General features: G+C 35.2%; 1 protein-coding gene across 3 annotated transcripts in view; it reads right to left on the minus strand.

Moving 5' to 3' along the window:
• The window catches only part of ZFC3H1 (zinc finger C3H1-type containing), a 50635-nt gene that overhangs the window by 28608 nt on the left and 6044 nt on the right, over positions 1-15983 (minus strand). For 2 of the 3 annotated variants that reach the window (XM_065934082.1, XM_065934080.1), the window contains exons 3-7: positions 7013-7077; positions 4361-4559; positions 3917-4140; positions 2439-2562; positions 274-371 (exon numbers count right to left, since the gene is read on the minus strand). In XM_065934082.1, the coding sequence (XP_065790154.1) occupies positions 274-371; positions 2439-2562; positions 3917-4140; positions 4361-4559; positions 7013-7077 (710 nt within the window). The remainder of the gene's footprint in view (positions 1-273; positions 372-2438; positions 2563-3916; positions 4141-4360; positions 4560-7012; positions 7078-15983) is intronic. The other variant, XM_065934081.1, reaches the window with a different exon arrangement.

A 15983-nucleotide genomic window follows, 5' to 3' on the forward strand; every position in this document is an offset into this window, starting at 1 on the left:
GAATACATTTTCTGAGGAGCAAAAATAAAGAAGGAAACATGCAAAGTATTGAAAGAAAGTCCAACATGAAACTAAAAATTAGCTATGAAAAAATCTACCAGATTGATAGCCTGCCAATAACTAATATACCATAGATTTCATAGCTATTAATTCTGGAAAGCAGACTTTATGCTCTCAAACCTAATTATTAACTACATGCCAGCTTTTCAAAACAAATTAGAAAAGACACAAGGCCACCAAACTTTCTTAGAAATCATACCAATCCTCACTTACAGAAACCTGAGGTGGTGGAGGCAAAGAAATAGATGGTGCTGGAGAAAAATACCCCAATGAACATTCAGAGAAGAACGGTGGTTGCACTGGTGAAGGAGCTGTTAAGAAAAAATTTTATAGGAGTTTAATATCATATATTCAACAGGAATAAATTAAATTTATAATATTTTTGAAGACATACAACTACATCTAAGTAAAGTACAAGTGAGATTGTATTAATCTCCAATAAAATACTTAACCTCCATGAGACTACCTCTGCCTATTTATAATTGCTCTTACATCACTATAAAGTTAGTCATCCACTTAAGCTGATATTTAGTCCCTTGAAAACTTTTCTATCTTGTTCTACTTTTCACCTACTTGTGGTAAAAGGGAATAAAGCAGGAAAGGCTTTTATTGCTTTTTGGAAAAAAACATACTTTTTAAGAAATAATAAAACAAAAATTTCCCCTGAATCTGCCAAAGTATCATAACCAAAGGAAACAGTGATGCCGAGACTCCATCCCTCCCTCAATGTGCAGAAAAGTGAAGAAACAGACTATTTAAACTGGAGAGAAAGCAAACAGGACTAGGAATGAAAAGAATTACCTATGCATTTAATCATTAAAGTATACATTTTTTTTCAAATTTAGTAATTCTGAAATAGTTACTGATGCATCTCAGTTAAATTGTTAGCACTTTTTCCTTGGTAGCAGATAAAAATAACTGCTTATTTGACCTTCAGTGGTTTCTTTAGACTCACTGAAATCTGACAGATTTGAAGATTACTCTTGCTACCTCTAAACCATATAACCTGAGGGAAACTTAATATTTCTTCTTTGTCCCAGTTGTCTTTCAAATCAGTGAGTATTAACCACATGACTTATATGGAGCTGATAGATGCCATTTGATTATATATATATATGTTTTTTTTTATTAGTTGGAGGCTAATTACGTCACAACATTTCAGTGGGTTTTGTCATACATTGACATGAATCAGCCATAGAGTTACAGGTATTCCCCATCCCGATCCCCCCTCCCACCTCCCTCTCCACCCGACTCCTCTGGGTCCTCCCAGTGCACCAGGCCCGAGCACTTGTCTCATGCATCCCACCTGGGCTGGTGATCTGTTTCACCATAGATAATATACATGCTGTTCTTTCGAAACATCCCACCCTCGCCAAAATTCTTCTAAAGGGTAAATCATAAAACTATTATAGAGTAATAATAATGTCAATATTTAAGAACTACAACGAATCATTTCCAAGAACTTAGAAATAATTAAAGGCTGACCAAAGAGAATTATGACATGAAAATACAAGATTATTAAATATGAACCTAAACACTATAACCTGAAAATGAGCTTTTGCTAAACATTACCAAATCATATAGATTCTGCCTTCTCTCTAGACACACTAAAGTGGAATTCTAGTTTCATCTGGTCTCACAATACAACCAGTGGAAGAAAAACACTAACCATATGACCTTGAAAGTAAGTATTCTAGTTTCTAGAACACTAACAGCATTTTGTTGTCTGCCCCATTCTTATCTGTTTTAATTAGTAAGAGGATAGCTTTAATTAGTAAGAGGATAGGTCTCTCACAGTCCATTACTCCTGAAAATCAACTAAAGCAAGTCTCTAACTCTCAGGGATGGCCACATCCTAAAATGTGCATTCTAACAGAGGTATAGCCCTAACAATTATAATCAGCTGATCCTAAGGCACCACTAGTATCACTTTCCATCTCTCTATTCCTACAAAGTACCATCAGCAGGAGAAAAGCAGCCTGAACAAATGAAAGATCTCTTTTTTTTTTTTGACTAAGATGAAGAATGCCTTAGACATAAAGATACTTAAAAATAAAGATTTCTTTGTTCGTTTGTTTTTTAAAGCAGTGTTCTCACCTTTCCCACAATATTCACTTCTTAGATCAAACAGTTAACAGCAGAATACTGCCTTTTTAATTAAAATACTATACAGGAAGAAATACAAGAAAATAAAGGTTAATACTACAGTTTGAGGTTTGCTTTTGAAGAATTTAAACACCAAATAATGTCTTTGGTTGTACAACCTACCAGCAAATTTTACTTTCATTACACATTTCTTTCGATGTTTTGGGTAGCTTCTTGACCATTTTCTACTTAATAATTGTGAATGTACAAATGTTTTAAGTTTTAGCTCATACCTGGAGAATTGGTTTCACTATCTGTATCCATAGCAACTTCTTCATAGTTATCATATTGATAAATGCCGCCTCCACTATCAGTAGCTTGCTTATCTAAGGATCGTCTCAGGTCAGGATCTGAAGACTAATTATACAAGATTCATTTTTAGTTTCACAGCATTTTCTGTCTCAGTCTACTCTTAGGCTCGAAATTATAAAACAATTAACAGTAATCTTTTACATAGAACAGTATCAAAAATCATGATGATCCACTTAGAACTATCACATCTGATTTGGGAAATTCAATATACATGATAGGTACATTGTTGCAGACATTTTATAACTGTCAGACAGAAAATGAAGCTAGAAAGTACTACATGTACAGATGAAATCCCCCAGTGAACTGAGTCACTAAATAATCAGCTATTCCTCTAGAAAGTAAGATGACACCAACATCAGAAATACTAATGGCCTCTCTCTGCAAATTAAGAAATCAGAGAAATGAATTTAAGTTTTATGTTATTAAGTTTTATCTAGAATATTGCCCGAATAATCCATTAACATTTCAATTATGAATAAATTAATGATAACTGAAAACTAAAAACTCTTGGTCATATGCTTATATGCTGTTTTCTTTTTTTTTCACTTCTTACAATCTCCACTGAGAGAGAGTTTATAAGAAATTAAAAATTACCAAAACCTATCCAAATGAACACAAGTAATATACAATACTTTTCTATAGAAAGATTCCATCAAAATACTTTTTGGAAGCTCAGAGTATGAATACTTATAAATTCCTTACTTAAATCTAACCCTTGACTTCCTACAATTAAAAAGCTCTTATTCTTTAATATCCCTCTATTCTTTAATATCAATAATACACTTGCAAGTATAGTCTCAAAGTTCAGAATTCTGAAATTTGTCACTGCTAATAGCACCGGATCAATATTAAATCTCCAGCTTACTTCCTGACATGAGCCATAAAAGTCAACGACTCATCCAGTCATTATCAATGACTTATACATAATAAAGGTTCACAAATGCTTGATAACTGAAGTAGCCACATGCACTAAGGCTATTATGATATGATGATTTAACTTTCTTAAAAATAGTCCATATCAACTAATTATGATACATTTCTAATTCTACATCACTAAACAATGGAAAACTAAAAGGGAATAGTAATTTTAAGAATAAGTCCTCATTGCAACTCAGGAATGCTTCTTTCTTCTAAATAGAAAAGGACACAAAAGCCAAAAAGAGGCTTTTCTAATCATAATTTTAGTCTATTTCTTCTATTTCTAGCATCTGTAACTATAAAAACAATTCATTCTCAATTATAACCTATCTTCCCTTCTTCCCAAAGCAATATTTATCTATAACGAGCTCTATCAAACAAAATAACTTAATACGTTTTCCTAGTTGACTGAATTTATGAGCTAATACAAGGATACTCAAACTTGAGTAATACTTTGATTTTGTATTTTTGAACTCCTTACTTTACTCCTTGATCTCCTCTTTCCACCAACCAATTTCATAAATCGATTGTACTGTTCTTCCTGATTTGAGAGATCTCGAATCTTTCTGATTTCTTCTTCTCTTTTCCTTCTCTCTTCTTCTTCAGCTTGCTTACGCTGATCCTCTTCTTTCTGTCTTTCCTGTTCTTTTTGCTGTTGTAGTTTCTTCCACGCCTTTGTTTGCTGCTTCCTCAATGCTTGTTTAGCTTTAAAAAGTATAGAAACATCAGCATCTATTAGAGTTAGAATTTTCAAGAAGAGAAAACAAAGCTTTAATAAGTATTTCAATCATTAAGTTCTGTTTATACAGGACTGTCCTTTATTCAGGGCCCTATATAATTTCCCAACTCAAAACTTTCTAAATTAAAATCTAGAAACTATACTGATATAGGAAATCAATTAAAAGAGTTTAATAGAAATGATCACCTGTAGTGCTAACTTTTTTGGCCGAATGTGTTTTTGTACTGGTTTTAACTTTTTGCTGTACAGTTTTCGTCTTAGTCAACTTTTCTTTACTTTCTTTCATCACCTGCTGTTCTTTCTGTTGCCATTTTTTACTGGCTGACTGAAGAGCCAAAAGACGAAGTTGCAGTTCAGATAACTCCTCTTCATCTTCACCAAGCTTCTTTAACAAAAGAAATAGTTGCCATTTAAAAATTCTATTATTTGACTTTAGACATATTACCAAATCAAAGTTGCTATAAGATCAGAATTTAAAGTTAGTTTTAAGACAAATACTTAAATGGTAAATACAAATAAAACAAGGAAACTGAATAAGTTACCATTGCCCTATACTCTAACTCAGTTCCTGTAATACAAACTGAAGATCAGTCTGTAGAGGGTATATGTATACATGAGAAGGGTTAGAGGAGGAGGGTACAACTGATGAAAAAAAAGTTTGAGACTGGCATTTAACTGCTTCCCAAACAAGAGTAGAAATCTGACAGCAGTGAATGCAGGAAGAAATCAACCCAGGGGAGGTAATGACCAAAGAACAAAGTGGTCCCATAATCATGGATGTTTACTAGCCTTACAAGTACTACACAGAACAGGCACAATGAAATGTCAAGATTCAAACTTGCAAACTTTTAAAAATATATTTTATAATTCTTCAAATCAGTTTTGAAGAAAAAAATATAAAAGATTTGCTTATACTTGAGCATTCCATGTTCTAAAGGTACAGATATTTATCTGGTATCAACAATATTTTTAACACCTAAGACTTCTTCGGGGAAGCTAAAACAGGGAAACAGTTTAGGAATAAACGTTTGAGAACTTTTTTCCAATTGAAATAACCTTTATTTTTTCACTATTTTTTTTAAGTTAATTTTAAAAATTATCTATTCTGTACATTTTAGCTAAAATGTAACAGAAAATGTTGGGCGACCTAAGCAAAAGTGTGAGATTGAAGTCCATGAGACTTTGGAGGGAGGGCAATAAGGGGGTCCTTTGGCATCCCCACTCCTTGAAGTTCAACACAAAGCTATGCATGTTTTGTCCCTTATGTGTATAAACAGAAAAGGAGGGAAAACTAAAAAGAGGCTAAGACTCAAAAAAATTAAGGCTCACTTAATCTAATAAGTGAATTGTAATTATAGTTTTAAAATCAAATTAAATTATTTAATTTTTAAACATAAAGAAAACAGTAGAGTCTATCTAGTGGTTTAACATTCTACAGACTATTATAAATCCTTGACTGAACTACCATCACATATTTCGGTAGTTCAGTTTACCCAAACCAGGATACAGTTACTCTTTGCTTTCTTGGGAAATATATGTAAAAAATGAGCTGAAAAATTATCATGAGTCTCTTTTACTTTAAGTCACTTAAACATCAAATTCTACTGTTTGGTACTGAAGATCTAGAGTCATGCTATCCAAAAAATGGAACCAGTAAGTCATGCGTGGCTATTTAACTAAAATTCAATGAAAACTTTAGTTTCGCAGTCACACTATTCACATTCCCAATGCTTAACAGGCACATGTGGTTAATAGCTACCATACTGGAGTGTAGATACAGAATTTCATTATTACAGAAAATTCTATCGGACAGTGCTGATCAAGAGTTTTAACTAAAATAAAGCTATCATTACTGTTCCACAGAGACTTAAAAGTCTTTGATTATCTTTTGCTACCTGTACTTTTGGAATGAGAGAGACCACTGATACTGTCACTCAAAGCAGTTACTTGATCAGTAAGAAGAGTACTGAGGCTCATTCAAGCTCCTTGCTCTGATATCTAATTCTTATAAAACTTTAAGCAAGTCAGTTAATCTACACATCTGAACCTCAGTTCTTCTGTAAGAGATAATGTCAACCTACCTTATAGAGTTATTGTTAGGATATTCGAAACCATATATACATATATGCATGATTGCCTGTCGGTATATCTGTTATTTTATCACACTTAAATTCAAGACCATCTCTTTCCTAAAACTTCTAAGCTGTTTTCATCATTTCAATTTACTCATAGAAAGAAACTGAAATCTTAACAGAAGAAACTGAAGATATTTCAGATAATCTAATTCAACAAACAAAAGGCTTGGCCCAGTGAGTACCTATTAAACGTCAAACAGTGCTTGATGCTCTTGCACTTTACCCTGCTGAACCTCACAACAATCCAGAGAACAGATGACATTAGACTCATTTTGTAGAAAAGAAAAGAGAGGCAGGCAAAGCCTAAGCAGCTGACGCAAGACCACCCAGCTACTAAGAGGAACCAGAATTGGACGCCAGGTCAAGGTTTAACTTGAAAGCTTTCTCACAGTGTAATCCTCCCATAGAAAGAACAGAAAATGTCTGGAAGGAAAGCAAAAGTTTCAAAATACAAGCAGAAAGTTCACCTACAGATAACATATAGCAATTCAATTAAATATGTTAATTGAATCCAGTGGAGACATTGATATTCCAAGATCTCTCTCCAGATTTTCTTTAAGGTTTATATCCAAATGGACGTACAGCAATGATGAAAAAAAAAAAAGTGAAAAACAAGACAGAACTTTCCATTCAAGAGAACAGAGTAAAGCAGAACAAGAATCAATCTTACAGAGATATCCAATCCCACAAAGCATTATCTTACCTTTTCAGACAGAATATCTGAGGCACTAATTCTTCTGGTTAAATTTTGTTCCTTATCTTCTAATCCTTTAAAATAAAACAGCATACTTTGAATGCTTTAAAAGACTGCTACAATCAATTTAAAATAAAATGCTATGTGACATTTATACTAATAATTATTTTTAAAGGTCTCAATAAAGGGTTTCATTTTCTCAATCTCTCCATCAAAAGGAAAGAATGTTGCCAGAATGAAAATCTGATAAAACTTTACATATCAGCTTCATTTCTGAAAGCTATAAGGCAAAAATAATTCAAAACAATAAAATATAAATTAAAACTGTACCATGATAAAAATGACTTCTGAATTAAAAACAATTATTTCAAATAAGAGCAGAATTTAGAGTAGATAGGCAAAACACAAAGCTTCCTTACTAAATAGATAATACAGAAAAAAGAATATGATGACTAATTCAGACTTTTGAAGCTGAAATGAATTCAAACATTTAGAGATAGTATTGATTTATTAAAAAAATGTCCTCAGGACTTTCCTGGTGGCCAAAATGTACTAAAAACAAAAAGAAGAAGAAGAAGAAGAAATGTTCTCTATTTATCCAAAAAAGTATTTGTAGAAGTAGATTAAATGACAAAATTAAGTCCGTCCACACATCTTCCAGAATTCTAGCCTCGGACCCATATTTATGATTAAGTTATTACAAAATCTTACTTATATATTATCTAATCTGGGCTTTCCCTGGTGGCTCAGTGGTAAAGAATCCACCTGCCAATGCAGGAGATGCAGGTTCAACTTCACAGGGCTTGGGAAGATCCCCTGGAAAAGGAAATGGCAACCCACTCCAGTATTCTTACTTGGGAAAACCCATAGACAGAGGAGCCTAGGGGGCTCCAGTCTGGGGTTGCGAAGGAGTCAGACATGACTTAGCAACTAAACAACGATATTATCTCCTCTACGACAGCTCTACAAATCATGCAATTAAGTTATAGTACCTATGTAACAGTACTGAGACTCTTTCATAGCTAAAACAGATTAAGTTAAAAACTAAGAAAATCTCTCAAGATGACACAATTGGATTTGCAAAGCTAGGATTCAAACTAAGTATAAATTCCAAATCTAGGCTTTTTTCCATAATACCACTGCCAGTATTCCAAATATCTTAACTTGATTGCTCAAGATCTACTGGTTAAAGAACAGGCAATTTATTCAATACATAGAATTAATCAACTACCCTAAAAAAGTAAATGGAAGGCAACCACCAAACTCTGAGTTAGGTCAGTTCTGCCATATTGCTTGTTTTGGAAATATAAATTTGTTGCAACATGATTACAGATTAGAAAATAATTTGAGGACAATACAAATTTCACATTTGCTTACGTACAATTTGTGTCTAAGAAACACTACGAGAATGCAGAAAGCTGCACCCAGGTGATCCTGGTAGGAGCCATGTAGGAATACACAAACCCCACAGACTCTGCGCAATCTACCAGCTCTTCAGTTCACTGTACATATGTGATGAGCCACACCCATCCCCATTTGGTGTTACAATTTACTGTCCAATTTCAAATAACCTCCCATGCTCTACTCACAGTAACTTGTAAGTAGAGCTGCTTCCACTTATAACTTGTAGGCTGCTTCCACAAACACATTTTAGGTCTTTCTCAAGGTAAAGTGACATTATAGTATTTCAGGCATTTTTACCCAATTAATGTGTAAACTTGCACTATCATTTTTATTAGATTGCAATCTTTTTTTTATGTGCCACTGACAAGGTTGTTGTTGAGAGCCTTTTCCCCTAACATGATTTGCCCACAAACCCTGTGGTTTTTATTGTGTAATTCCAGTGTAGTGATTTTCAGGAATGCATGTCACCTTATAGCAAAACTGACCATACTTCAAAGAATACCAGAATAGCAATAACTATTACAAAAAAATTAACAGGAAAAAAAAAGACAGCCTTTCCATAATAAATGTAAAAAGAACTGAACTTTCGTCCGACATGAGAGGAATCATTAGGCTAGGCGAAGTCTATTAGCTGATGAGGCTCTCTATAGAAAGGTGGTAGCACCTCCATGTAAGGGAAGTGAAAGCAGCTACCCACCAGGCTGGCAGATACCTAAGAGCACAGTGTCACCTGAGAAACACGCACAGGCCAGAAATTTCAGACCATAAACTCAGCTTCACACAAAGATTAATAAAAGCAGGTTCCGGTTTAATCGACCAGATATGTGGTGTGGTCCTTTTGTCCTACCACTGTCACAGGTCTTTACAATATTATTATATCAATTCCTACTCAATACTTCCAAAATGAATATGGGTCTTGTGCAGCCATGTAGTATTTTTAAAAGTATTACCTGAAATTCTAAACTGAGCAAGAGATAGTCAGGATTTGGGAGTAGCTGAAACCATAACTAGACTTTCCTGGTGGTTCAGTGGTTAGAAATCCACCTGCCAATGCAGAGGACATGAATTTGATCCCTGGTCCCAGAAAATTCTTCATGCCGGGGAGCAACTAAACCCATGCATCACAGCTGCTGAGCTGTGCTCTAGAGCCTGCGTGCCCTCGAGCGCATGGCACGGCGAGCGCATGCTCTGCCCTCGAGCCCATGCTCTGCAACAAGAGAAGCCACCACAGTGAGAAGCCCACACACTCCACCTGGAAACTTAGCCCCTACTCACCACAACTAGAGAAAGCCTGCACAGCCAAAAATAAACAAAAAGAAAACTGTAACAAATAAGAACCGAGGAGAAGAGAACACCAAAGATAACAGATAAGAAGTTATAAAGGAAAAGTGTTATAAAATAAAACAAACAGGAAAGTCAGAAGAAAGTTGTAAGAAACTACTGATGTGTATAGTATCATTGAAACCCTGAAATTTCAAGATTAATGAGAAAAGTATCACTGAATGTAACACATGTGTCTACTCCCTATAGAATACTCTCAAAGTTGCAGCCAGGGTGAGTCTTTGAGAATACAAAACAAATTATGCCAATCTTTTGCTCAAAATCCTGTAACACCTCCTGTTTCACTCAGAATAAAAACTAAAGTTCTTGTAAGATACTGCATGATCTGTCCCAGCCATTCTCTCTGACCTCTTTTCTCCCACTATTCATCCCCCTCACTCCCTCTTCTTTAGTGGCACTGGCTTCCCTATTACTCCTCAAATGTGCCAGTACCCCTCTGCCTAAGGTTCATTACTCTAGTTCAGTGAGTCTCAAAGTTTAGCAAGTATCAGAATCAACAGGAGGGTTTGTTAAACACAGACTGCTGGGCCCCATTTCCAGAGTTTCCTCTTTAGTAGATCCAGGGTTGCTGTTGTTCAGTCACTCAGTTGTGTCCAACTCTCTGCGACCCCATGGACTGCGCATATCAGGCTTTTCTGTCCTTCACTATCTCCCAGAGTTTGCTCAAACTCATACCCATTGAGTCAGTGGTGCCACCCAACCATCTCATCCTTTGTCAGTCCCCTTCTCCTCCTGCCTTCAGTCTTTCCCAGCATGGTCTTTACCAAGGAGATCTGGCATAGGGTCTGAGAATTTGCATTTCTATTAAGTTCCCAAGTAAAGAAGGTCTAACGACCACAGTTAAAAAGCCAATACTCCAAACTATCTATTCTCTTTGCTTGGAAACCTCTTTCCCACATGTATACATTTAGCTATTCCCCCACCATCTTCAAAGCCTTTGTTTAAATCTCATCTTCAAATGCAGGCCTCTCCTGATCACTCACTAATACTGCAGCCTGTACCCACTGCCTCCATTCTAGCTCACTCACTGCGATGCTTTTTCTCTCTCTACAACTGTTACTTAGTCATCATAATTACTGTTTCCTCTTCTTAAAATGCAAGGCCACGAAGGAATAAATGATTATTTATTTTGTTCACTGATGTATTCCCAAGAGCCTGGAACAAAGTGCTCAACTAACTTTTGAATAAATGGAAGAATGAAACAAAAAAATGAAAGAAAATGAACAGTAAAATCTGCAACTAGGTTAAAGTAATCTTGCCCTGAGTTTCAGTACTCTGGTAGGGGCAGACAAGCAAACTGCATTGAGTTAGGGAGGTACTGCACTGAGTTACCAAAATGTAAAGTGAAAAGAGTCAGCGCAGACTGGCCTTTCTGGTAGTCTGGTTGAAAAGACAGAAGTTAAGGGACAAGGTAGAATGGGGAGGAGGGATTGCTCAGATTTGGGGATGGAATACACCAGTGTGTTTATAGTAAGTACTCCTTAAGAGAAAAGTGGTTAAAGAGGACACAGAATAAAAAACCTTTGGAGTAAGATCCCAGAGAAAGTGAGAGAAATTAGAGGCAGGAAACAGGTTAAGAAAAAGTGGCCATAAACAAAAAGAGGGTCACCACTTCCTCACAGTAGAGAACTGAAATGAAAATTGATATGGATATAAGCTTACAATTAGGAAGTGAAAAGTTAGAAGTTGAGTGAGATCACCTGAAATAGGAGGCAACCTCACAGACTGACAATAGGGATAAAGGTTGAGTAAATGGCCTGAAAAAAGAGAAATGGAGGGGGGGGGGGTGGGGAAGCTGACCCATAGCAACCAAAAGGTTTAATGGCAAAGCAGCAAGTTTTGCTGAAGACTGGGGAAGGGGTGCATGTGTTTTAACACTAATCAATATAATTTCTTGATTCAGATAAATTTCAGCTTTTTTGGTTTTCTTCCAATCCCTCTTTTACACTGCTGCCTGTTATATTTTTAAAGCAGACATCTGATCACATCATTTTTCTGTTTAAAAATATCTGATGGCTCACCTGAGGTTTAAAGAAAATCTAAATCCCTTAAGCAAGATATTCAGTGCCCCTTGCATTCCAATCTCAACCTGTACTTTTATAAATTTATATTCAACCACTCAACAAACATACATATATTTCACACTGCACCCGTATTAGATCAATCTCAATATCCTTTAAAAGTTCTTTAGGCTTTCAACTGCTCATTTGGTTCCTTCTGATGGGAATTCCCAAGTGGAAAAGATACATCCTCCAAGACACTACCATCAAACATTACCATCACAATGAAAACTTTCTAAATCCCAATGAAGGTAGTTGATCCTTCCTTTGCATTACTGCAGGCTCTCATACATAACTCATTATATTCCATATTTGTCTATGTGTCTTCTCTATCCCACTGGGGTATAGTCTTCGAAACTGCCTGTCTGGAATCATGGTGCTAAATAGAGGAGGAATAAACATGTCCCTAAGAATGTGTAACCAGAATCAGTCACCACTCGGGTTTGCAATCAAATTTACATCACATGAGTTGCCTGAAGAGGTCAAATATAACATAGTCCCAAATCAAAAGTCTACTTAGCTTCTTGGCAGCAGCAAAAGCAAATCCTCTCTAGGAAATTCACCTTTGTACAGGACACCAAAACTCCGTACCGAAATAATTCAGAGGACAATGAACACCTTACTTTAAAAAAAACAACGAACAAAAAACACAAAACATGCAAGAAAAGAAGGTACCAAAAAATGAGAACCAGCAGGGATAGCAAAAATTAGAAATTAGACCCAGATACCAGAAACAAGCAGGCAAAGAGGAAAATCAAAACAAGCCCATAATTAAAATGTTTAAAGAAATAAAGATAAATTTGAAAAACAGAAGAAAAATTTTTTAAAATGACCAAAGAACAAAATAAAAATGAAAACAATAAAACAAAAACTGCAACTGAAATTTAAAATTCCATAAGTGGGCTTAAGGCCAATCAGACAAGAGATAAAGAATTTGAGAACTAGGTGGACTGAAAGATACATCAGAGGACATTTTCCAGAATGTATCACACAGTTACAGATGCAAATTTAAGAGAAATGAAAGGTAAAGTGAGATGACTTACTAAAACATACTGATACAATAAAGAGTTCAAAAAAAAAGAGAATGGGACAATATAAGAGATAATGACAATTTTCAGAATCAATGAAAACTAGGAGCAAAACAAGTCCCAAGCTGAATAAAAATAAAAAATACAATTAACATATCACAGTTTAACTGTAGAGTATTAAGACAAAAACAGGGTCTTTAAAGCAACTAGAGAAAAATGATAGATTACCTTCAAATGAGAAACTGTTAAGATGGACAGCTGACTTTTCAAAGTTTAACAATGGAAGCCAGAAAATATCTTCAACATATTGATAATATAATTAACTAATCTAGAATTCTAAACATGGGAAAACTGCCTTTTAAGGGGGGTAAACAGAAGTAACTTTTTCATATGGTAGACACAAACTACTACATGGAAATTCTTAAAAACGTATTTTAAGCCTAAGTGATTCTAGACATAAAAGAGTGAGTCAAGAAAGAGTTAAATACATGGCCAAAGGTAGGCACAAACTGTCATTGTGTATCAGGGAGAGGGTAAATGCCTTGATTAACTTTAAACACTGGTAAGAATTCATGCTACAATTCTTAAAGGAATCAAAATGAGACCAAAAACTTAATACCTAACTGTCAAACCAGTAAAAGAAAAAAAAAATTTTTAAACAAACAAACAAAAAAAAGAGGCAAGAAAGAAAAAAAGGAAATACAAAGATCAGTAATCATGAAAAAGTGTGAACAAATTATATTTGTCTTGTTAAAAGACAAAGATTATCAGGTTAAATTACAAATGAAATCAGTTCTATTTAATGTGCAAATAACCTTTGGAACAAGAAGATACAGAAAGACTGAAAGGATAGGCAATGACATACAAAAAATATACACTTCTGAAGAGAAAGATGGTATGGCTGGCTATTAATTTGAGACAAAATAATCTTTTAGGCAAAATTACTACTAGACATAGAGGTCACTACATAGTAATAAGAATAATTCCCTAGCCTCAATGTATTTAAAGTAAAAACTGAAAACCAGAAATCCACCACCATACTGGCAGATTTTAGCAAGCCTCTCCGTAACTGATAGATCAAGCAGGTCAAAAAACTGTTTACATCTTCCTTCTAAGATGTGAACATAAAAGCCTGATCTAACAACCCAAACATTCCTTTCAAACACACAAAGAACTTATAAAAACTGATCACATGCTAGACAATGATGCAAGTCTCTAGAAATATTTCAAAAGATTGGTACCACATAGGTCTCTGACAATGTTGACTGACTTACAAGTGGATAACAAAAAAACAGCTAAAAACCCTACATTCTTGGGAGGTAATAGTTCCAAATAACCTACAAGCCAAAGAACAACAAAAATCAGAAAAGTACTTAGAACTGAATGAATAAAATTTACATATCACAAGCTGAGATGCAACTAAAATAGAAATCTTACAGCCCAAGTGAAAGCTGCTCAGTCGTGTCCAACTCTTTGCAACTCCATGGACTGTACAGTTCATGGGAATTCTCCAGGCCAGAATAGTGGAGTGGGTAGCCGTTCCGTTCTCCAGGGGATCTTCCCAACCAGGAATGGAAGTGGGGTCTCCTGCACTGCAGGTGGATTCTTTACCAATTGAGCTATCAGGGAGGCAAAATTTATAGCCCAAAATGAGGCTAATAGGAGTTTATACCACAAAACGATGTCAATAGTAGAGAGGCTAAGAATTAATGAGTTAACAAGCAGGGAACTTATTTCTGAGGAAATTTTAAAAGGTATGGGGAGATAAAATTTATAAATGCTACAGATAATAAAAAGGTAAGACATTTAAGAATAACTTAGTATAAACTGTTCAATTTACAGGAAATGAACACATTACTAGAAAATTACAGTTTAGTTAAACTGCTTTACCCAGAAATAGAAAACCTGAACAGTCAGTAGTTTAAAACCTCCCCAGAAAAACTCCATCCTGCCCCAGATAATTTTACCTGCAAGATCTACCAAATATCCCAGGAATGAGTACAACCTTAAACCTATTTGAAAGAGGGAAAACCACTCAACTCATTATGAGCACTGTAACTTTATACTAGGCTCCCCCTTCCCCCACCCAGTAGAGAATCAGCCTGCAATGCAGAAGATAAAGGAGGAGCAGGTTCAATCCCTGGATTGGGAAGATTCCCGGGAGGAAAAAATGGCAACCCACTCCAGTATTCTAGCCTGAAAATCCCATGGACAGAGGAGCCTGGTGGGCTACAATTCAGAGTCACAAACAGTTGGACACACTACCAACTTTATACTAAAACTTGCAAGGAAAAACAGGGAACAAGGCTACAGGCTATGAACATAGATGAAAATTTCTAAACAAACATTAGCAAACCTTTATTTATGAAGGTTTTATAACCGCCCCAAACTGAAAGAACCAAACGTCCCTCAAGTGGGAAATGGATAAAAAAACTGTAGCAAAGCCATACAATGGGACATTCAACAGTAAAACAGAATGAACTACTGATACATATAACCACATGGATCAATTTCAAACACACTAATCAAAGAAGCTAGGATTAAAAAAAATGTTCTGCATGACTCTATATGTCATTCTGGAAATGGCAAAAGTATAGGGTCAGAAAAACAGACCAGTGGTTACCAAGTAGGGTTGGTGGCATGAGGGAACTGGCAGGACTTAATGGAACTGTTCTACATCTGAATAGTGATGGCTGGCAATGATTACCCAACTGCTTGCATCTGTCAAAACTCAAAAAACTACAGAGTTAAATGGATAAATTTTTACTGCATCTAAATATACACTCACATAAAAGAAAAAATTAACAACCCATATCCATGATATATAAAGATAATGTATCATGAACTAGCTGGATTTACCCCAATCATACAACAGTGGTTTAACTCTATAAAAATCAATTAATATAATCCATTACACTAATAAACAAGAAAAATTAGATGCTCTTCTCCATAATGAAGAAAAAATATCTGATAAACTTCAACATCCGTTCATGCTGAAAATTTCAAACAAGGAATGGGGGCGAGGTCTGAATTCCTACAATAATCTTAACCAACACTATGTCTAAAAGTAAACAGCAAAGAAGGGATATATGTATATGTATGGTAGATTCATTTGGCTGTACAGCAGAAACGCATTGTAAAGCAACT

The sequence above is a fragment of the Muntiacus reevesi genome, chromosome 4, assembly GCF_963930625.1.
Source record: "Muntiacus reevesi chromosome 4, mMunRee1.1, whole genome shotgun sequence".
In the NCBI taxonomy this organism is placed as follows: domain Eukaryota; kingdom Metazoa; phylum Chordata; class Mammalia; order Artiodactyla; family Cervidae; genus Muntiacus; species Muntiacus reevesi.